Genomic DNA, 22,158 nt, shown 5'->3' with positions numbered 1-22,158 from the left:
AACCCATTCAGTTCCCCTGGGACACAGCAGGGAAGCAGGAGTACCATGTGGTATCATATTTGGGCATAGTCAGAGAAACAGAATTTCTGTTAAGTATAAAGTCAGCTGGTAGAACTGTAACAAAAATGAGGCTTCACAGTTGCTTAATGGTGATGAGCAGATGCTGCCGGCTTTCTGAATTTTGGGGCATGCTGCATCTGTATAAGCTGCTGGGTGGTCACAGACAACATGTCTTTTTCAAACACCCCAGCATTCAATCCAAAATGATGTCCAGGGACATAGCATTTTTGTGGTTTCTGCCATTAATTCGGGTCTACTTGCAAAAGATTGGATTCCTTGGTATGGTCAAATCCAGCCAAATGCAACTGTCTCACAGACATAGGCAGTGAACTGCAATGTGGGCATGGGTTTGTAAGTGCCTCGCTGGAAGATGTAGAGCGTATCTAAAGCATGAAATCAGTGTTTTACTAAATGGCGTGTTAGCTCAGCATGCTAAAACAGCCCAAGAACAACAGGGGTCACTCATGTTGTTCCACACCTGTAGAAGAAGGAGAAAGGACACACAGGGGCTCCGTTCCACATCGTTTTTTATGCCATTCCCTTGCTAACTTCCCTCCATCTCATTCACTCAGATGTACATCATTGATTATGTTGCACAAGTGCCCACTGCTGGTGGAACCCTTGCAATAGGCTGAAATGGAACTAAGCCCTTTATCACTTGGAATGCGCAATGGATTTGATTTATTTACACTTTTACTTTATGAATTCGTTTGATGCAGCATTCTATATGTATAGGCATGCTTGGGCTGTTTTAAATATAAAAAATGAAATAAAAATATTCATATATCATAGAGTTGTTTGAGGTGGGGGTAAATTAAACATGATCTGCGGTGATGTCGCAATTGTGTTGCATTGTGGTGTATAGAGCGGCCTGAAGTGATACTCTAAAACACTCCTACCTCTGAGCTGTTAACACTTAGATTGTGCTTTTGTTCTTTATTTATAATTTAGGGATTTTAAACTTTATTTGCTTCAAACTGATGATGATGAAGACTTGACAGAGCAGCCATCAAGTGGTAGACAGGTTTTTGGTCCAATAATTTACACCTTTGTTTAGTTTTTTTCAGAATTTAGCAGCAGGAGATTACTAGTCATCCAGTTTTTTATATCAGCATTCCGTTTTTTCCGTTTTGCAAATTGGTATGTTTCATCAGGCCGCAAAGAAATATAGAGCTGAGTATCACAGTAAAGGCAGTAAAGGCTAACCACATGTTTCCTGATGATATCTCCCAAGGGTAACATGTAAACTGTGAAAAGCAATAGTCCTAGTATTGAGCCTTGAGGTTCTCCATACTGCACTTGTGATCGGTATTATACCTCTTCATTCACTCTTCATTCATTTAATAAGAGGCTTAATAACAGCCAGTTTGAAGGTTTTTGCAATATCCTAATGACAATGACAAATTTATAATAGTCAGAAGAGGATCTATGACGTCTGGAAGCACCTCTTTAAGTAGCTTAGATGATGTAGGGTCTAATATACATGTTGTTGTTTTAGATGATTAACAAGTTTATACAATATAAATGCAATTATCCTATAGTAGAGAATAAGTGGAATTGTTCCTCAGGGGATCTATAGTGCACTGTCTGATGCAATGCTGTAGCTGATGGCTGCATTGCTACAATTTTATCTCTAATAGTATCGATCTTGGAAGTAAAGTAGTTCATAAAGTCATTACTGCTATGGTGTTTGGAAATGTCAATGCCTGTTGATGCTTTATTTTTTGTTAATTTAGCCACTGTATTGAATAAATACCTGGGGTTGTGTTTGTTTTCTTCTAAAAGAGAAGAAAAGTAATCAGATCTTGCCGTTTTTAATGTTTTTCTGCAGGAGAAGGTACTATATTGCCATGAAATTCGAAATACCTCTAGTTTTGTTTTCTCCCAGCTGCGTCCATTTTCCAGGCTGCTCTCTTTAGGGCACAAGTGTGCTCGTTATACCACCGTGTCAGACTGTTTTCCTTAATCTTACTTAAAGGAGCAACCATGTCTAAAGTTCTAGAAAAGAGAGAGTCCATAGTTTCTGTTACATCATCAAGATTTTCTGAGCTATTGGATATGCTGAGGAATTTATATAAGTCAGGAAGATTATTTACAAAGCAGTCTTTTGTAGTAGAAGTGATGGTTCTACCATATACGTATATGACAAGGAGTTGAATTTACAGATTTAGCTGTATGGAGTACACACGAGACTAGATAATGATCCGAGATATCATCACTCTGCTGCAGAATTTCAATGCAATTAACATCAATTCCATATAACAATATTAAATCTTTAGTATGAATTCGACAATGAGTAGGCCCTGACATGTGTTGTCTAACCCCAAAAGAGTTCAGAATGTCTATAAATGTTGATCCCAATGCATATTTTTCATTATCAACATGGATATTAAAATCACCAACAATTAATTATCTGGAGCCAGCACTAACTCAGATAGAAAATCAGCAAATTCTTTTGTAAAGTCTGCATGGTGCCCTGGTGGCCTGTATGCAGTAGCCAGTACAAACATCACAAGGATTTATCATTAACACTTGTTTCTCTGGATAACGTTATATGAAGCACCATTACTTCAAAGGAGTTATACTTGAAGCCTGTTCTCTGAGAAGTACTGAAAATATTGCTAGAAATTGTAGCAACACCTCCCCCTTTACCTTTTGGATGCGGCTCATGATTATAACAGTAATCTTAGGGGGTAGACTCGTTTAAACTAATGTAATCATCTGTGATCAATTATCATCAAAACCCATTCAGTTCCCCTGGGACACAGCAGGGAAGCAGGAGTACCATGTGGTATCATATTTGGGCATAGTCAGAGAAACAGAATTTCTGTTAAGTATAAAGTCAGCTGGTAGAACTGTAACAAAAATGAGGCTTCACAGTTGCTTAATGGTGATGAGCAGATGCTGCCGGCTTTCTGAATTTTGGGGCATGCTGCATCTGTATAAGCTGCTGGGTGGTCACAGACAACATGTCTTTTTCAAACACCCCAGCATTCAATCCAAAATGATGTCCAGGGACATAGCATTTTTGTGGTTTCTGCCATTAATTCGGGTCTACTTGCAAAAGATTGGATTCCTTGGTATGGTCAAATCCAGCCAAATGCAACTGTCTCACAGACATAGGCAGTGAACTGCAATGTGGGCATGGGTTTGTAAGTGCCTCGCTGGAAGATGTAGAGCGTATCTAAAGCATGAAATCAGTGTTTTACTAAATGGCGTGTTAGCTCAGCATGCTAAAACAGCCCAAGAACAACAGGGGTCACTCATGTTGTTCCACACCTGTAGAAGAAGGAGAAAGGACACACAGGGGCTCCGTTCCACATCGTTTTTTATGCCATTCCCTTGCTAACTTCCCTCCATCTCATTCACTCAGATGTACATCATTGATTATGTTGCACAAGTGCCCACTGCTGGTGGAACCCTTGCAATAGGCTGAAATGGAACTAAGCCCTTTATCACTTGGAATGCGCAATGGATTTGATTTATTTACACTTTTACTTTATGAATTCGTTTGATGCAGCATTCTATATGTATAGGCATGCTTGGGCTGTTTTAAATATAAAAAATGAAATAAAAATATTCATATATCATAGAGTTGTTTGAGGTGGGGGTAAATTAAACATGATCTGCGGTGATGTCGCAATTGTGTTGCATTGTGGTGTATAGAGCGGCCTGAAGTGATACTCTAAAACACTCCTACCTCTGAGCTGTTAACACTTAGATTGTGCTTTTGTTCTTTATTTATAATTTAGGGATTTTAAACTTTATTTATGCTTTATATTTGTGGTCGAACAAGTTAGAGGCTGTTTATATTGAATCATTTATATACTACTCCTTTTTGCAACACAGATTAGCTGGTAGGAAATCTGACTGACTGGGAAATAACCTAAGACGTAATATTAGGTAGCAAGATAACCAGTGTAGATGTTAGGAAATGTTAATAGTGAGTGTTTCTAAAAAAGTGCATCTAGTAAACCAAGTTTAATTATTTGGGGAATCTACAGTATTGAGTTCAAAGTAACTGTTGGATCCTTAAAATCTTAATTAGGGACATGTACTTTATTTAGCTTTTAATTTAAACTGTCATCAAAATCTCACTCTAGCAAAATCTCACTCAGTTATGTTTAAAACGGAAAGCAAGATCAAGAAACAAACTTAATTAATGTGTAATAGATTTTGTATTTCTGTGAATACTGAGTTTTTCTTTGCAGCACTTGATTGCTTTAAAAGAACATACTGAAACATCTAACAAATGCATTTGTGTTTATATGTTAGGTGACTGCTCAAGATGTGAGAAAGGAAAACCCACTGCTGATAAAATTCAGAGCAAAGTTCTACCCTGAGGACGTGGCTGAAGAGCTGATTCAGGAAGCTACGCAGCGTCTTTTCTTCCTCCAGGTGAAAGAGGGGATCTTGAACGATGATATCTACTGTCCACCTGAAACGGCCGTTCTCCTGGCCTCATATGCTGTGCAGATGAAATACGGTGACTACAACAATGAATATCACGTGCCTGGATATATGTGCAGAGACAAACTGCTGCCACAAAGGTGCTTCTCTATTCTACTCTTTTAACACCAAGACCATTATAGTATCTGAAAGTATATGAAAGCTGCTGTTTTTTATATAAATACCTTCTTTTAGAGTTCTAGAACAGCACAAACTGACTAAAGAGCAGTGGGAAGAACGAATCCAGGTGTGGCATGAGCAACACAAACGCATGCTCAGGTAGAAACTTCACAAATTCTGAACCTAAAACTAGCTGTTTGAGTACATGGTCAGTGAAGCTTTATCTCCACAGAGAGGACGCTATGATAGAATACTTGAAGATTTCCCAGGATCTGGAGATGTATGGAGTGAACTATTTCAGCATCAAAAACAAAAAAGGATCGGAGTTGTGGTTGGGTGTTGATGCTTTGGGACTCAACATATATGAACGTTCAGACAAGTACATCTTCATCTATATTTTATTTGTAACTTTAATGCAACTAATACAACTAATTCAATTTGTTGTAAATTATTTGCAATGGACTGTGCCATGTTAGTATTCCTGTTTTTCAACAGGCTGACACCTAAGATTGGATTCCCTTGGAGTGAGATACGGAATATTTCTTTCAGTGACAAGAAATTTGTCATTAAGCCCATAGACAAAAAGTCACCGGTAATTAAAAATTATAAATTTAACCCTCAAATCATTTATTCATTCACAGTCTTTCACCTGCTGCACTACATGTCCTTTGCTCATCCACAGGACTTTGTGTTCTATGCACCTCGTCTGCGCATTAACAAGCGTATTCTGGCTCTGTGCATGGGAAACCATGATCTTTATATGCGACGCCGCAAGCCAGACACCATTGAGGTGCAGCAGATGAAAGCTCAGGCCAGAGAGGAGAAGAATAAGAGACAACAAGAGAGGTGACAACATTAATAACAGATACAGTATATCACACAGCACAGACATAGCATCTCCAATGCTATTTTTTATGATACCTAAGGTAAAATCACTTTATCCAGGATACTGTCTTTTATACAGACTCAGTAATTGTGTATCTTTTATGAAAGTAAATCATTAACACAATAGCTCTGTTCTAAAACTTAGTGAGCTGCCTAGTAACATTAAGTTGCCTTATAGAATACCTAGTTTTGGCAAAATTCTTAAGTGGCACTGCAATTTTTCTTCACAGAAATGTAGTCCAAGAATTGAATCAAATTATTACAAAATGACTGAGTTGAGAGAAATGTGGATTGTATTACTGCACTGCAAATAAATAAATATTCATAAGATCCAGTAATTTGGTACTAATTTAAAAGTTTTTTTTATTGAATATTATTGAAACATCTGTAAAACTTTTGATTAAGTCAGCTATGGTGGCTTACAAAATTTCCAAGCACTATCACAGATTTGAGACTCGAGTTCTACTTCTTTGAATGGTAGGAGTTACAAGGCAGGCATTATCACAGGAAGCTTCTCCTAAAGTGATGCCATCTGACCTAAACAGTCATAAAGAGAATTCCACTCAGGGCCATTCCGGAACGCAATTGCAAATGGACCGAGGGCGCCCCACTCTCTACCTCGCACTGGGCCCTGCATCAGCTAGGGAAGGCCCTGATTCTACTTACAAATGCAGGGTGTTTTGAGCTGCTGGTTTGTCAAGTAATTGAGTATTTGAGCACATTTTAGTCTTCCAGAAGCATTTCATAGGGCTGAGCACTTTGCCATTGATGAATAATTCAGAGAAAGTAGGATTGTTTACTCTTCAGTTGGATGCAGTTAGTTACAGTAGCCACAATATCGTGAGTATGGCTTCTGTATGGATTTCCTCTAATAGTTCTGCAATGTGATCATAGGTACAGTATGTGGACTGATATGTCTGTTTTGTAACTAATGCACTTTTTTTTTTTTGGCTAGATATCAGCAGTGGTGCATAGATGTTGTTTCACGAGCAAGGTACACACCACAACCAAATATGTTAATGAATATTTTATTGCTCAGAATGTTAGGGATGAGTAGGAAGAGGATGAAAAGGTAATGGGAATAGGATGCTGGTCAGGTTGATCTGGGCGTCTGGAATTGATGGCCTGTAGAGACCCAGGGTGGGGGTATCGTCTCATTTGTATATTTAGGCCAGACGATTAGGACCCCTAAGTTGAGAAAAGCTGAGGTAAGCTTGAGCTTGGCGGAGTGCTTGAGATTGTTGCAGATGTAGGTGCACCATGCTCGTGGTGACCAGATTCTGATAGTCTCATCGGAGATTCTACATCTGGTTGCTGATATTGCTGCATCTGAATCTTGTGGCCGGTTTTCCAGTTTCTGTAATGAAGAGTGGATCTTTATGAAGTGTTTGTCCTGCGCATCTGAGTGGACATATTCAGAAATAGGTTCGAATGGACTTAGGAGTTTAGACAGAAGATGTAGATAATAAACAATGTTCCTAATTGGTCAGTTTGCTTCTTCAAAGGGTGAAGATGTGTGTATCTAAGGAGTAAAATACAGGAGTGGACAGAAGGATTGAATGTAGAGGAGTCAGAGCAAGTTCCGAACATCATAGGAAGCCAAAGAATGCTAGCAAGAACATGGAATCTAATGTTTGACAGTCTCGGGATTCAGATAGCATGATTGTGTGAGATTATGCAGAGGCTAAGTAGGTTAGTGGTTAGTGGAAGGCGTTTGGTGGTTTGGCACAGGTTTTCGTAAGGTGGTTTTCGTTTTGGTTGGTTTTCGTAAGCTTTTAATGAGCATGGATGTGTGAGAATGAGAGATAGCAGGGCAATTGTTGCCAGTGGTTAGTTTATAGAAGAAGTTGATTCCTGATAAGTAGGCTTGGAAAGAGCACATTCGGATCTTTTAGGAAGGAATGAGCGCAAGAAATGAAGTTGCAAGGGCAGCATGTCGGTTGATGGAAAGGAAACTGATGGAGCTGTTCCAGCCGGTGAGGTACGCTGAAGCACGCTTGGGGCAATGCGATTAAGTATGGCTTTTGAGAAGCGTTTGTAAGAATTGTTGGTCCGCAGTGGGACTGGAGTAGAATGAATGTCGATTCTGGACCAAGGCTCTGGATTTCTGAAAGGAGAAACGAGACAATGAGTTGACTATGAGAATAAGGTGTCCAGTATATGAGCTGCTCAGAGCAGGAACTGCAGGTGGGCGGATATTAAGTGAGCCTGCGCATGAATTGTATAATAACAGCAGAAAGGGATTTCCCTTGTTTATATTTTTAACTAACACTGCATTGTCCGAGTAGATGGGTATTGATTTTCTGGGACATTCGTACCCCCAAAGGATGGCTGCCATGATAATGGGGTATATTTTATGTATGTGGTGGAGAAAGCGCTTGACTGCTGACTGAGGAGACTGAACTCCGGAGGTCGTTCGGAGGAAAACCAGCACCCACAGTAATGGCCGTCGAAGCCTATTGAGGGTGCTGCATCAGTATATAGTTGGATGTCATCGAGATGAATGATGTAGTTGTTATAGAGATAGAAGATGCTGTTCTGGGATGGGAGGAATTGTTGCCAGAGGCGCATTTCCATTTGCATGCATCATTTAATATGACTCTGTTGTGGAGAGATGGGATGGCTGCTGCTAGACAGAAGGTTGGACAAGAAGGATTTCTCTTGAGGAATTATCCAGATGGCATAGTTGAGGTGGCCTAGAAGTGCTAGTAGCTGACGATTGTATATCTATCTGTTAATATAAAGTTGGAATGAAGCAGTGAGATTCTGTGGTTTTTGTAGAGGGTGGAGATGCTTGAAATGAAATTGAGTCAAGGGTGATGCCTAAAACTTGATGGTAGTACGAGGCCCTGAGGTTTTCTGCTCTGAAAATGGAACGCTGAGTTTGGTGAAAACCTTGATTAGTGTGGAAAATTCTGAATGCGGTGGTGCGATGGAGGTGCAATGTTAGGAAGTCATCCGTAAGGTGAAGGACGTAAGGGAGTGTGTGGTTGTTGGTGAGAATCCAGCATAGTGCGTCAGAGAGAGTCAAAATCCTAGGTCTGCTTCTGCAGCCGAAAGTGAGGCGTACAGCGAAGTAATAGGGACTTTTCCAGAAGACTCCGAAGGATCGCTAGAAATCTGGATGGATAGGCAATACTTTGAAGGTGTTGGTGGTATCAGCTTTGGCGAGCCGAGCTCCATGGCCTGTTAGATAAATAAGTTTGATGGTGCTTAGGAATAATTGAAGGGGTGGAGCTGCAGCGGATAAGCTGTTGAAACTTTAGTTTTGCGTGAGAAGGATGGTTGAGGTTGAAGGGGGCGATAATTGAGCATGCTGAAGCTAGATGTGAGGGGCTCAGCAAAGATGGCGTGAAGGGATGTTTGAGCTGCGAATGTCTGACAGTAGAGTTCAGAGTCGAGAGTGCCCCAGTATGTCTCCTAGTTGAACTGCTGTAGACAACCTGCAGCTAAATTTTGAGCATAGAGCAGCTGAGATGGGAGGAGGGCGATGAGCTGCTGAAGCTGGCCGAGTAAGTGGTGTAGCTGCCTAAGTATGTGGGCTGTAGATGGCAGGATGAAAGTGTATTGATGGAGGGAGGTGAAAAAATATAGACCAGTTGGAAATAGAATTGGAGGTTGAGGGAGTCCAGACTGGGCCGCATGAGCTAGGGTCTCTAGTGGCGCTGGAAGAGGCTTCTGGGCTGTAGAAGTAGCTATTGAGAATTATTAGGAAGAACGATATATTACGTAAAGCCATATTAGCCATATTGTTGTAAACGGCTGAAGGAAGGGTGGAAGAATGGATGTTGGGATGAAAGGATGTTTTTGAGTGGGTTTTTTTGAAGAGTATTGAGGATGAGAGGGTAGACTGTTGTCGTGGGGATCGCAGGTGGATTTAGTGGAGGGATCAGAGACGGGCTCGTCCTTTTCTCGGTCCTCACCGGCTAGATCCACAGCTCCCTCTCAGGGATCAAAGCCCGCGCTGCGGTTTCTTCCCCCCGGAAAGAGAGCCAGACACTTCATCTATCTTCCTCCGACCAGACCTAAGGGGGCATCATATGCTTTTCCACACAGACAACACATCGGTGGTCTCCTACATCAATCGGCAGGGGGATCTGCATTCGCGCCCCTTGTACAAGCTGGTGCGCCAGATCCTTCCCTCTCACTAAGAGCAGTCTACATCCCTGGGTATCTCAATCAGGGTGCAGACAACCTGTCGAGGCAGGGGCTGAGGCCCGGGGGATGGAGACCCATCCTTTGGAGGGAGTTTGGCCAGGCGGAAGTGGATCTATTTGCATCTCAAGAAACGACACACTGTCCGCTCTGGTTCTCCCTCATGCATCCAGCTTCACTGGGGCTAGATGTCATGGTGCAGATGTGGCCGAGGCTTCGTCTGTACGCTTTTCCCCTGATTGTTCTGCTCCCGGGAGTTCTGGAGAGAGTACGCTGGGACGGAGCCGTCTGCTGCTAGTAGCCCCGTTCTGGCTGGCCCGAGTATGGTTCTCGGACCTGGTGTCCCTCCTCGACGGCTCTCTCCCTTCTGATCAGAAGGGACCTCCTCTCTCAGGCGGGTGGCACCATTCTTCACCCCTGCCCGGAGTTGTGTAAGCTGTGGGCGTGGCCCCTGAGGGGGCACAGCTCCTAGCTTCTGGTCTCTCAACTGAGGTTGTTGAGGCTATATGGAGGGCTTATGCAATGCCCCCTTTGAACCCATAGAAGAAGTTCCAGTCAAGTTTCTCATGCTCAAGACTATTTTTCTCCTCATTATTTCCTCACTTAAAAGGATCGGGGATCTTCAGACACTTTCTGTTCCGTGCCTGGAATTTGCTCCAGGTATGGTTAGGGCATTCCTTTACCCGCTCTGTCCAGTGCTCGAACTGGACAGAGCAGATTAAGCCTTTCTTGTCCTCCTCCATTCCAGGAAGTAGGCCAAGAAAGGCTTAATCTGCTCTGTCCAGTTCGAGCACTAGACGCTTACCACACAGAGCTGCCCCGTGGCAAAAGGCATATCAGCTGTTTGTTTGCATTGGTCCGCCAAAGAACATAGGTTACGTATGTAACCATGGTTCCCCGAGGGAATGAGACGCTGCGTCTCTTTGCCATACTCCCTGCATCCCTGCAGGCGCTACTTCATCAAAGCTAACTTGCGCTCTGCCGGATGTGCTTTTATACTTCCTGGTTGGTCACGTCACCCCGCTCGTGACGTCTCACTGCTCCATTGGACTGATTTTACACATGCTTCAGAACGCGGTTACGCAGGGGTGTTCCCAAATAATTTCTCGACACAGCATCTCATTCCCTCGGGGAACCATGGTTACATACGTAACCTGGAGACGATATACATATAGCCTTTTTGCTTTTTGCAATGCCTATCCAATCATTAACAATAACTATTCACATCCGATAATAACAAAACAGGCCTATCTTCAATATTTATAAATCAATCAATCAATCAATCAATCAATAAATACATAAATATGCAGGCCTACTTAATGTGTCCATGTCATTCACTGATGAGGGATTCCGATTAATGTGTCTCTGCTTCATTATGTGACTGCAAATATATTTGCAAAAACTCTTTCCTGCTGGGATGCAAAGTACATGGCAAATTCTTGAAAAGCAGTTTTTTTTTTTCAGGTGGCAGTTAGGTTTTCCTCTGTGTTTTCCTCATGAACTTTAAACTTTAACAGTCTTTAACTGACACAGTTTCGGATTGACGAATGTCGCTATTTTGTAGAGCATGTAAATTCCACTTGCTGCCAAACTGTTTAGCAACAGTAGTTTGTCCAGACGTTGCACACAAGTCACAGTGCAATTTCAGTGAGAATGCAGTCAGCTCTGGCTGCTTCGCAGTGGTTTCTTATTCTTACAGACCATGGCAGAACTAAAGATGCACTTAAGGTCATATTTTCTGACTCCAAGGTACTGGTTGCATCTTTGAATGGCTTGAAAAAAGTCACCACAGTTTAAAGAGTATTCTTGGCGATGCATTTTTCGTTGTCATACTGTTTAGTATCCAATGGGATTGTTGTAATGTCATCAAACTGTTGAAACACAGAATCTAGAATTTCAAAATTAGAATTCCATCTTGTATCCACTGATTACTTTAGAGACTTACCCAGTTTAACTTGTAGGCCAGAATATTTGAATCATGTGACTAGGTTTTTCACATCTTTCAGAACCTGGCCATCTTTGGGTGTTTTATCCATCACAGCGAACGAGAATTGTGAAAGACGTAGATGACTGGAACATTGTAATGAAATGTAACTGCTTTACATTTCACAAAGACACCAAAGGAAACCAGATGCTTTTGCCATATATGAGATCCTTCCGAAAACGAGAGGAGTAGGGAGAATCTGTCACTCTGCTTAGAGAGTGTTTTTTTTTTTTTTTGAAAACAAATTTTGTTCACACTTCCATATGAGTACCAGTTTAATTTTTTGCTGGTCTTCTTGCATTTACATGGCTTTAACCAGCAGATGTCCTCAGCATTCTATGTTTTGAGTCCATCCAATCTCGGCGATGTGCTTTTCTGTTGTCTGCCATTTAATGAGTGAGCCCTTTAAATTCATATGATTAGCTGTCAGTGTTCTCAATGCGATCCCAATGATCCCAATTGTTCCTTCATCATTATCCATATCATTATCATTATAGTTATTCTCATTATAATATTATAGTTATGCCATATGGTGTGGACTCTCAGTATTCTCCTAAATGTAGAATGATCTTAAGGACTTTATCTTTATAGTTAATGTTATTGTTATTTTTCTTGTGAATGGGCCTGAAGTCATTTCTATGTAACATATTGTGTCTTCCGATAGTTTTTGGTCCAGATGTCAGTTTCCACAGTGCATTCATACTTCACAATTGCAATGGTCATGTCATGGACAACAGCTCTTCTTCATGTTTGTGCCATTTCACTTCCTCACAACAAAATTTCCAATCTTGGCTGCCGTCAAAGAGGTATTACACTAGTTTAATAAAACCTTGGCCAAGGACAGTGTCAGAAGGTCATAGGTCGACACAAAGAAAGTCAACACATTTTTATGTTGTTACATCTTTTAGTACACTTGACACTGTCTCCATTAGAGACAGTGACCCTGGAACAGTCATGCAAGGCAAGGGAACTAACTTGTGCAGTGCGGCAAACTGGATGAATGGGACGGGCCATTCAGCCTAATCTAGCCAGTGCTGGGGAAGTTCACATCATACCTTGGTCCTTAGCAAACCTGAGCCAAGTAGCCACTGCTCTTTTCACCAGCAGTAGCCGACAAAGCAGGCATAATTACATATGTCAGGATGCTGGTCTTGACACTGACACTTGTGAACCTCCAAAGTCACACTTTATACCTCAGCATCTTGCTCACTGGGGCCAGTGTACCCAGTGCCCTTGGGTTATCAATACCATAGGTTCAGGTACAGGCTTCAGTTCAGAATAAAGCCCCCATGTTACCATATTTTCCCAACAGTCTTGAAAGAAAATGTGGAATGCAGGACCCTCTTGGCAGAGGTCCCAACTTCCCTTTCCCAACTTTCCCTTTGGCTGTCTCTAGCTACTTGTAGTTGTACAAAGTGCATGAATGCAGCACTTGTTTTCCTCCATCGGCAGGGAATTTGCATCATGAATTACTTGGACGATTGACTGATATGTACCCCAACCAAAAAGCAGGTGAGGAACAATACAGATGAGGAGCGAATGAGTGATACAGATTATTTCTGATGTTGAATGAGGAGAAGAGCTGTCTCACCCCATGCAGAATGGTATCGTATTTGGGCTTGGTTCTGGACTCAAAGACTATGAGAGCATGTCTACACCGCAGAGGATTCTGATGCTGTGGAGAAGATATACTATTTAATGGCAAAATCTTAAAAATCAGTGAAGTGTGGATGGAGGCCTTTTGGTTTGATGGCAGCAGCTTCTCGGGTAGTCTGCTTCACATGCGGCCATTACAGCAGTGGTTCAGAAGTAGCAAAGTGAATGCACATGAAAGCGGTCAGAGAATTTTGCGAATGGATCCCTGTATGTCAGCCATGAAGTGGTGGTTTTAAAAGCCAGGCCTCCAGCAGAAGGCCCTTTGAGATCAGAATTTGTCAAGGGAAAGAATAGTGATGGATGCAACCAAGATCGGTTGTGGGTAGGGATGGTACTGGTATCGGTATCGGGCCGATACTGAGCTCCTGTACTCGTACTCGTACTCGTACTCGTTAAAATGCCATGATACCAAACACCGATATCACACAGCATGTGATAAGTGCCATATTCAGACAATGAAACACAGACAACAGAACAACAGACAGCAGAATGGAGTTATTAGAGATTAAGGATGTCTACGAAGTATATGTATGCAATGAATATAACGTTAAACATTCAGTATTAACGCCTGTATAGCTGATGTGCCCGAGTTGATAAACAAAGCACGCTGAGTGAATTGAGCGCGCGGCGGCGCAGATGCGCGCGCTTGTCGAGTGAATATATCTTTCTCACAGACATCACTGGAAAGTTTGTAGTTTGGTTGGATTTTTGATTTTGATTTTTGGTCAAAAACAAGTAAGTAAAACAATGCACAAGTTACTAAACGGTAGGGAGAGAGAGAGCGAGAGAGAGCGCGAGAGAGAGAGAGTTTTTTTACTAGTGGGTGCAGGACACTATAGTTCATTTATGTAAGTGAGGATAGCAAAATAAAGTAAACTGTGACAAATTATACTTAAAATTTCTTCATACAATGGACTACCAGTAAAACAGAAAAAAGTCCAGGTTTGCCCAGGAGACTACAGGCTGTCATTAAGGCTAAAGGTTGCCCGGCTAAGTATTCATAGTTGTGTAAATACTGTCATACTAACAGCTGTCTAATTTTTGGTTGATTGTAATCCATTAGGCTACATACCTTTCTATCAAAGTTATCTAACATTATCAAGCTGAATTTGTTCTGACTCTGTTTAACTCTGAGTTCTTGTTATATTTTATTACCATTTTCTAAACTATAGTGAATAAACTGTGATCATGTGAGAAATGTTGAAGGTGTCTGAATAAATTTAGGTTTGACTATCTATTTGATAAATAAAGTTAACCAACTAACATTATACATACTCTTTTGGTTTCTGTACCCAATATTTAAAAATGTTACAAATGCAATAAAAATATTGGTATCGGTACTCGGTATCGGCAAGTACCAAAAATAAAAGTATCGGTATCGGGCGAGTACTGGAAAAAGTGGTATCGGTGCATCCCTAGTTGTGGGGCCATATGGTGAAATTGCCTGTTTCAAGGTTAGGAGCCCTCTTGGGCAGAAGTTCATATAAACCAGTGTGCACAGAGAGAGTTCCACAGAGGTGTCTTTCATAAACCATCAAGGGAGAACACACTCTCTATCTCTCCATGGCTAGGTTCGAGCTCTCCTCATATGGGCACATGCACAGGGTCTAACATGTTCCAGGGGTAGACAATGTGGCAGCCAATATTCTGTCAAGGGGAGAACCCAGACCAGGAGAATGGCGGCTGTAGCCAGAGATCATGCAAGCCACCTGGACCCAGTTCAGGAGGTCACAGATGGAGCTTTTTGCCTCCCAGGAAACTACTCTGTGTTCCTTATGGTACTCAGTAGGTCCAAGGGGAACACTGGGGTAGATGCCTTAGCATATAATTTGCCTCTGGGCCTTTATTATGCCTTTCCTCCTTTTCCACTTCTGCTAGCAGTACTGGTCAAGATTCAAGAAACACAAGCCAGAGTCCTGCTCATAGTTCAAAATTGGCCACACCAGCTGTGGATGCCAGATCTGGTTGCGTTGCTCAAAGGGTTCCATCATCCAAATACCTCTTCTTGAATTACCTTGTTTCTTGTCTCTGAATGAAATGGCACCTACTACTGTGTTGACATTACTGAAGAATTATCCACATCAAACTGCATGACTTGCTGTCTCGCAAATTCGCTGGATTGGCACAATTTAACAGCATAATCCAAGGTGAGTTCAGTTTGCTGTATCAATCATTCTCTTAGTCTCTTATCACATATATCATGATCACGAATCATTAAGTCTCTCAGTTCATTAAAACTGCAAGTGTTTGCCTTTATCTTGAGGTCTGTAAGAAAGCAATCAAAAGCCTCTCCTTCATGCTGCATTCATGTTCTAAAAACATTTAATTCATAAGTCTCATTCTTCTTTGACAAACAATGAGCATTATTTTTTTTTCCATTTACCTTTTCTGGTTTCTTCTTGTCTGCCTTTTCCTTCAAATTAAAGGTGTTATAGACCTCCACGGCATCTGCTCCTGCAATGATAAGTAGCAGTACAACATTTCAGTATCCACTTGTCCAGTAGCTGCAACATACAACTCAAAATGCTGTTTGAAAGTCCTCCAGTTTGTATTAACATTTCCACACAACTTCAACAATCCCAGTGGTTTGATTGTGTCCATGGTGTCCTTGTTACCCCACTCCTGGTACAATGTAATATTCGACAGAACAACAATAAAAAGAAAAGGCAAATAATTGCTAGTGCTGGCATCTTTATTCCATGTGGAACATCCATCATACACAAATTACTACGACTGCTCCACTTAGCAAATGCACATAACTTTATACAATCCATTACTGCCACCTGCTAAACTACATAACATCCTAATCATTACACATATGTGCCAAGACCTATGTTCCTGGAAACCTTTCATGCTTCACCACAGAGGAAGAAGCTCAGTTGCACTTAAACTGCCCAATCAGGGCTCTGAGGAGGTGTATAGCCTGTACTCAGTCTTTAAGGAAAACTGAGGTGCATTTCCCAATAGCATCGTTAGCCAACTATCGTCACAAGTTCCACTGAAATCCATTGGTAATGATGGAACTTGCGATCATAGTTGCTTTTGGGAAATGCACCCCAGATCAGTTACTGGTCTGCTATAAAGAGTCAGCACTGGGCCAGATGATGTCAAAACAGGCTGGTCCTCTGGGTGGTCAGGCCGAGTGAGATGGCATATACAGGTAGCAGTTCAGGTGTCACTCCTCCTATGAGAGTGATAGCACATTTCACCAGAGGGATGGCTGCATCCTGGGCATTATTCAAATGTGTGCCCTTAGAGGAGGTCTATGCCGCGGCAGGCTGGACTTCCTCACTTACATTTGGGTGGATTTATTGCCTGAATGTGGCTTCCTCTGTGGCTTCTTCTGTCCTACAAATAGGGGGAGGTCTGAGTCCCTAAAACACTTAGTTCTATGAATAAGGTCTGGACACCACCCAACGTGATCACTTGCTGACTAGGTGGTGCCAGTTGACAAAATAAGAGAATGTGCTGGTGGTATTGCACCTGTATTTATAGAGGATGATTGCACACAGGTGGAGTACGTTTAATTTGATATACCATCTCCTGACAGCTAGCCCTCTAGCGGGGCTGTCCTATGTGGTAGCCTGTTGATCTTATTCATAGAACCTTGGTTACTTATAACTTCTTACTTTTTTAAATAAATTAATAAATTTGCATTAATTCATTAAGCAGACACTTTTATCCAAAGTGACTAACAAATGAGGAATACAACAAGTGATTCATAGTAAGGGACAAATAAATGCAAGAAGTGCTCATAATACAAAGTTTCAGACACTATTAAGAATAGTACACGCTGGAACAGGTTAAGTGCTCATGGAAGAGATGAGTTTTCAGCTGTCTCTTAAATGTTGTGAGAGGTTTGGCATTCCAGATGAGGGTGGGAAGATCATCCCACCAGCAAGGAACAGCGAATGAAAATGTTGGAAAGTGAATCTGTGCCTCTCTGTGATGATACCACAAGGTATCATCACATGTGATGGTTGCACACTTACTGACCCCAGGCTTCTGGAAGGGATGTAGACTCATAATAGTGAATAGGAGGGTATGGAGTATGTGGCTGTTCTGTATGCAAGCGTCAGTGTCTTGAACTTGATGCAAGCCACAACCAGACATTGCAGGAAGATAAAAAATATGTGTAATTTTACACTGTCAGGCGATTACATCTTTTCATATGGGTCCAAATGGTAGCTTGGTTGATCAAAACCCTCTCTCTTTCAGTTCATTTAACAGTGTGGGAATTTCTGCCAAATGTTTCTTTTTGAACCATAGAAGGAGCGACAGGAGCTAAGTATATAGAAACTACCTGCCTACTACACAGCATTGAGTCAACCTATGAAAAGGAATGTCTCATTTACATATATTATGCTGGTTCAAATACGTCAATATTTGTATTTGACGTAAAATAATTTTTAGAAAAAGACATTAGATTTTGAAACAGAGCATAATGTTCTTCTAGTGGTGACTATGTTTTTAATGCATTTTTATTTTAAAGCACTTCTGGAAAATGAGAAAAAAAGAAGAGAAAATGCAGAAAAAGAAACTGAGAAGATTGCAAGAGAGACGATGGAGCTCATGGAAAGACTTCGACAAATTGAAGAGCAGACCAAAAAAGCTCAAGAGGGTTGGAACTACAAATGTCTACCTATTAGTACAAATGTCACATTAATAGTTTATGGGTTTGATAAAGTGTGTAATTTCCTCTCAACTAACGTTACCAAATAGAATTGAAAAAAAAAAAATAGTGGCTGTTCTTGAATAGGTTTCGTAAATACACCACCTGTCTGCAATTAGTCACATAGTCCCGCCACACGTTGAAGCTATTGGTTGATACATTGTTGCTGTGAAAGGCTGGATGCTCAAACAGAGACACCTTAAATATTTCTATCATATTTTACTTTTCCGAAAAGTTTATTTGTGTAACATTATAGCTGTGTCGTCCAGAACTTGAAGAGCAGACCAAGCGGGCGTTGGAGCTGGAGCGGGAGAGGAAATTTGCGCTGGAAGAAGCTGAGCGTCTGGAGAAAGACCGCAGGATTGCAGAAGAAGTGAAGTCAGCATTACTGCAGCAATCTGAGAACCAGATGAAGAACCAGGAGAATCTGGTATTAAAGCATAAGTACTCAAAACCTTTTAGAGATATATTATGATCCTACATAGTTCATTTACTCACCCTCACATCATTCCAAACATTCCATTTCTTTCTTCTTGAGAAACAAAGATATTATCATTCAGAATGACAAACTTCTTTCATTACTCACTATAATGACATTCCAAAGATATTACTATTTTTCTTTTCTCTAAAGGAGAAATTAAGAAGTATGTACACTGTGCTCTTTTGCATACAGTGGGGGTGGATAATGTCCACTCCCAACTTTCAGTCTTAATGTGCCCATATTGTGCCCATTCACAAGTTAATTGTTTTATTTAGGAGTCACCTAGATACATTCACATTATTTAAAGTTTTTCTCATACTGTACATTTCTGTAGTACCTCTTTTCACTCTCTGCCTGAAACACTCTGTTTTATTTACATGGAATTAACATTTATATCTAAAGGCAACAGAGTTGGCCGAGCTGACATCCAAGATCACTCTTTTGGAAGATGCCAAAAAGAAGAAAGAGGAGTAAGCCAGGAAATGGCAGAGAAGGGTGAGAGTGTAAATGTACTGTTGCATCTGTTTCATATGGTTAGCCTCAGACAAAGACATTAGCAGTCTCAGTATGAATATCTTGGCAGGCGATTATGGTTGAGGTAGACCTGGAGAAGACAAAAGAGGATTTGAAGAGTAAGCTAATTGGGGTCCACATCCAGGCAATGTCCCAGACGGAGAATGACCATGATGAAAATGATGAGAGCAGTGCCGAGGCCAGTGCTGAGCTCACATCCACTGGAACATATCGAGACCGCAGTGAAGAGCAGCGCATAACAGAAACGGAAAAGAATGAACGTCTGCAGAAGCGCCTACAGGTGAATACAAGACACAGTCATCATGTTTATAAAAAAAGAGTTGTCGTTGCCATGGCCTAGTTTTTAAAACCTTTTCCAAGAGCTTCTTAACACTGCACATTTTGTATATCTTCCTAATCAAATACAGCTGATTCAACTCATCAGTTCATAAGTGTATGTGTATGGTGTGTATTCGGGCAGCACAAGTTCAAATCCTGCTCGAGCCATTTGACAATTCCGTTTGACAAACAGGCCAAAAATAAAACTAAAGAAATTATTGGCATCTCTGAACATTTGGTTCACAATACACTGCCTTCATAAAATCCATGGCCTCTGCAAAATATATCAATTTGCAATTACATTACAAACCAATACATTCCAGTGGGTACAAATCTGACGCAAATCACCACTTACATATTACTTGAGAGGTTTTATTAACTAAAACAATTCTGTCAAATTACTTAATTATAAAAACATTGATGAATCATTCAAAATGCTTTTGTTCATTTCTTGTGGCCCGTTAGTAAAGAAAATGAGAATTCATAGAGATTACAAGTGAAGAAAAGAGGAGAAAAAGTTTTAAAGAACTCATTTTAGGAAAAGAAAAATACGAGAAACGGTAAGATAATTTGATAAATCATTGGATATTGTTGATTTAATCTGCTGTGTTAACTGCAGGAGTGCAATGTTTATTGTTTTGTGAGAGCAGATTATAAAAAATAAAAAATCATGAATCTGCCAAATATTTGCAGCATTATCTCATTACATATTTTTGTAGCCTTATCTAGGTAAGGAAAATGAATTGCAATTACTCCTTCAGTATACAAGATACAAATAGAAATTCCAAAGAGCAAATAATGATATCAGTCCCACTGAAATTATACGTATGATTTGTTTATGTCTTTGCAGGCTCTGAGCTCTGAGCTGGCAGATACTCGTGACGAAAGCAAGAAAACTGCAAATGATCTGATCCACGCCGAGAACGTGAGGTTAGGGAGGGACAAATACAAGACCTTACGGCAAATCCGACAAGGAAACACCAAACAGCGCATTGATGAATTTGAGTCCATGTGAATTCCCAGTTGGACAGAATGTCTATCTGTTAGTTACATGGTCCCACTTTATATTAGGTGGCCTTAACTACTATGTACTCACATTTAAATTAATAATTTGATACAATGCACTTATTGTGTACATACATGTTTTTACATTGTACTTATATTTTTAAAAATACCTATATGTAGTTACATCTGTAATTAATTTCTGTAATTACATTTATAATTACACTGTTGACCCATCTTCTTACACCTTAACCCACCATTAAACCTACCAAACCTGTCCTTACCCATATCCCACCTCAATAGCAGTAAACGTGTTTTGCAATACAATATGAACACAATAAGTACATTGTACTTATTTTTTATGTAAGTACATAGTAGTTAAGGCCTCTTAATATAAAGTGTGACCAGTTAATAATCCGTTACAGAGCATTTTGAACCAGAGTTTGTGTCCAAATCAGTGGCAGGTGTACTGAAGTGATCTTAGTCTTTTGAGGTGAATTAAAAAGCCTAACATGAGGTTAAAACAAGGATAAATGTTGTGAACCTCTTGATTGTTTGAATTTAAGAAATTAGACTGTATTGAGTTCACATGATAATTAATTATAAAGAAACAAACAAAAGGATCATGTACTCATACCCCTGATATGTAATCTCCAATGTTTATCAAATAAAGTGACAAGTTTCAACCACATGATCCTGGTGTTTTGGTAAGGACATTTCCTCAACGTTTGATATCCTCCAGCCACTGATGGTCACTGAGGACTTTAAACTACGGTCTGAGTTTGTTTTGCTGTTTGGATATAATTATTTCCATGCGACTGGCAGCAAACATCCAACTCACTGTACATGAGCACATGCTTGTGCATTATTGGTTTCATCAAACTGAAAACAATCCTGTAACACTTAATTCGTTCAGCTCAGCTGGCTTCATGGTACATGCTTTTGGTGCATATGGGGAGTCCTGTGAGCTCGGTCAGCGATGTGGGTGTAAGCTTTTTAAAGCTTGTCCTCAAATCACTGTATAGCTTACAATTTGATAAATTCTGTGATAAAAAAGGAAACACACACATCTCCACTGAAGATCCCAATGATATCATCTTAAAGGTTGTGAGACAGGCCTTGAATGAGAAACAGCAATTTGACATGCGGATATGTGTGAAGTATTTGAGTAATAGCATTAGCACTACTAGCATGACTGATAGTAATAGCACTACTATACTGAAGTATTACTTTGGGGAATCTGTACTTTACTTGTGTTCTGTTAAAACTGATTACATACTTTGACTCAATTACATTTACATGGGGAAATAAAATCTTTTTTGCACTTGTAGCGAATCAGCTCACGGGGAAATATGAATAATTAATCATAACTAGTGAACTAATATATTGCCTATGTACCAACATATAATATACACTCTCGTTTAGATCATCAGAAGACTAATTCATAGATACTAAACATGGTAGGATTACATATAGGTAAGATGACAGAAGCGAGTGGTTCCATCACAAGCCGGCATAAACAGTATACAATATAACGACAACATACACAATGACCTGCAGGATATGTGTGTTCATTCAAAGAAAGGTTTTCCTATGAATTAATTAGAGAAAAGTCAATTTGTACTGTGCATTGTGTCTCTTCCTATGGAAAAGGCAATGATTCTCTCTACTCACATTCCTCTGGGCCATAAAACCAGTGATATCAGCATTAGTTGCCATGGGGACCAGGGGGGGCCTGGTGTCATTCGCAGACATCCTGGCACCCAGTCTATTGGGTGAGGGGTCTGTGACGACTTGTTAATCTAATGAATAACTGATTTGTTAAATCAAATGAAAAATTGC

The 22,158-nt window shown here is 40.5% G+C and overlaps 1 protein-coding gene across 1 annotated transcript in view; it reads left to right on the top strand.

The window, feature by feature from the left end:
* LOC107674889 (moesin) overlaps positions 1–20,423 on the top strand; it is a 31,334-nt gene extending 10,911 nt beyond the window's left edge. Inside the window, 10 exon segments of the mRNA XM_074186961.1 lie at positions 4,336–4,610; positions 4,705–4,788; positions 4,862–5,008; positions 5,125–5,221; positions 5,312–5,475; positions 17,800–17,930; positions 18,251–18,411; positions 18,865–18,957; positions 19,046–19,276; positions 20,165–20,423. Of these exon segments, the coding sequence (XP_074043062.1) occupies positions 4,336–4,610; positions 4,705–4,788; positions 4,862–5,008; positions 5,125–5,221; positions 5,312–5,475; positions 17,800–17,930; positions 18,251–18,411; positions 18,865–18,957; positions 19,046–19,276; positions 20,165–20,329 (1,548 nt within the window). The 3' untranslated portion in view covers positions 20,330–20,423.
* The last annotated feature ends 1,735 nt before the right edge of the window (positions 20,424–22,158 follow it).

The sequence above is a fragment of the Sinocyclocheilus anshuiensis genome, unplaced genomic scaffold (assembly GCF_001515605.1).
Source record: "Sinocyclocheilus anshuiensis isolate Anshui unplaced genomic scaffold, SAMN03320099.WGS_v1.1 scaffold1133, whole genome shotgun sequence".
NCBI lineage: Eukaryota > Metazoa > Chordata > Actinopteri > Cypriniformes > Cyprinidae > Sinocyclocheilus > Sinocyclocheilus anshuiensis.
Note: the sequence above shows the minus strand (reverse complement) of the source record. Positions and strands in the feature narration are given on the sequence as shown.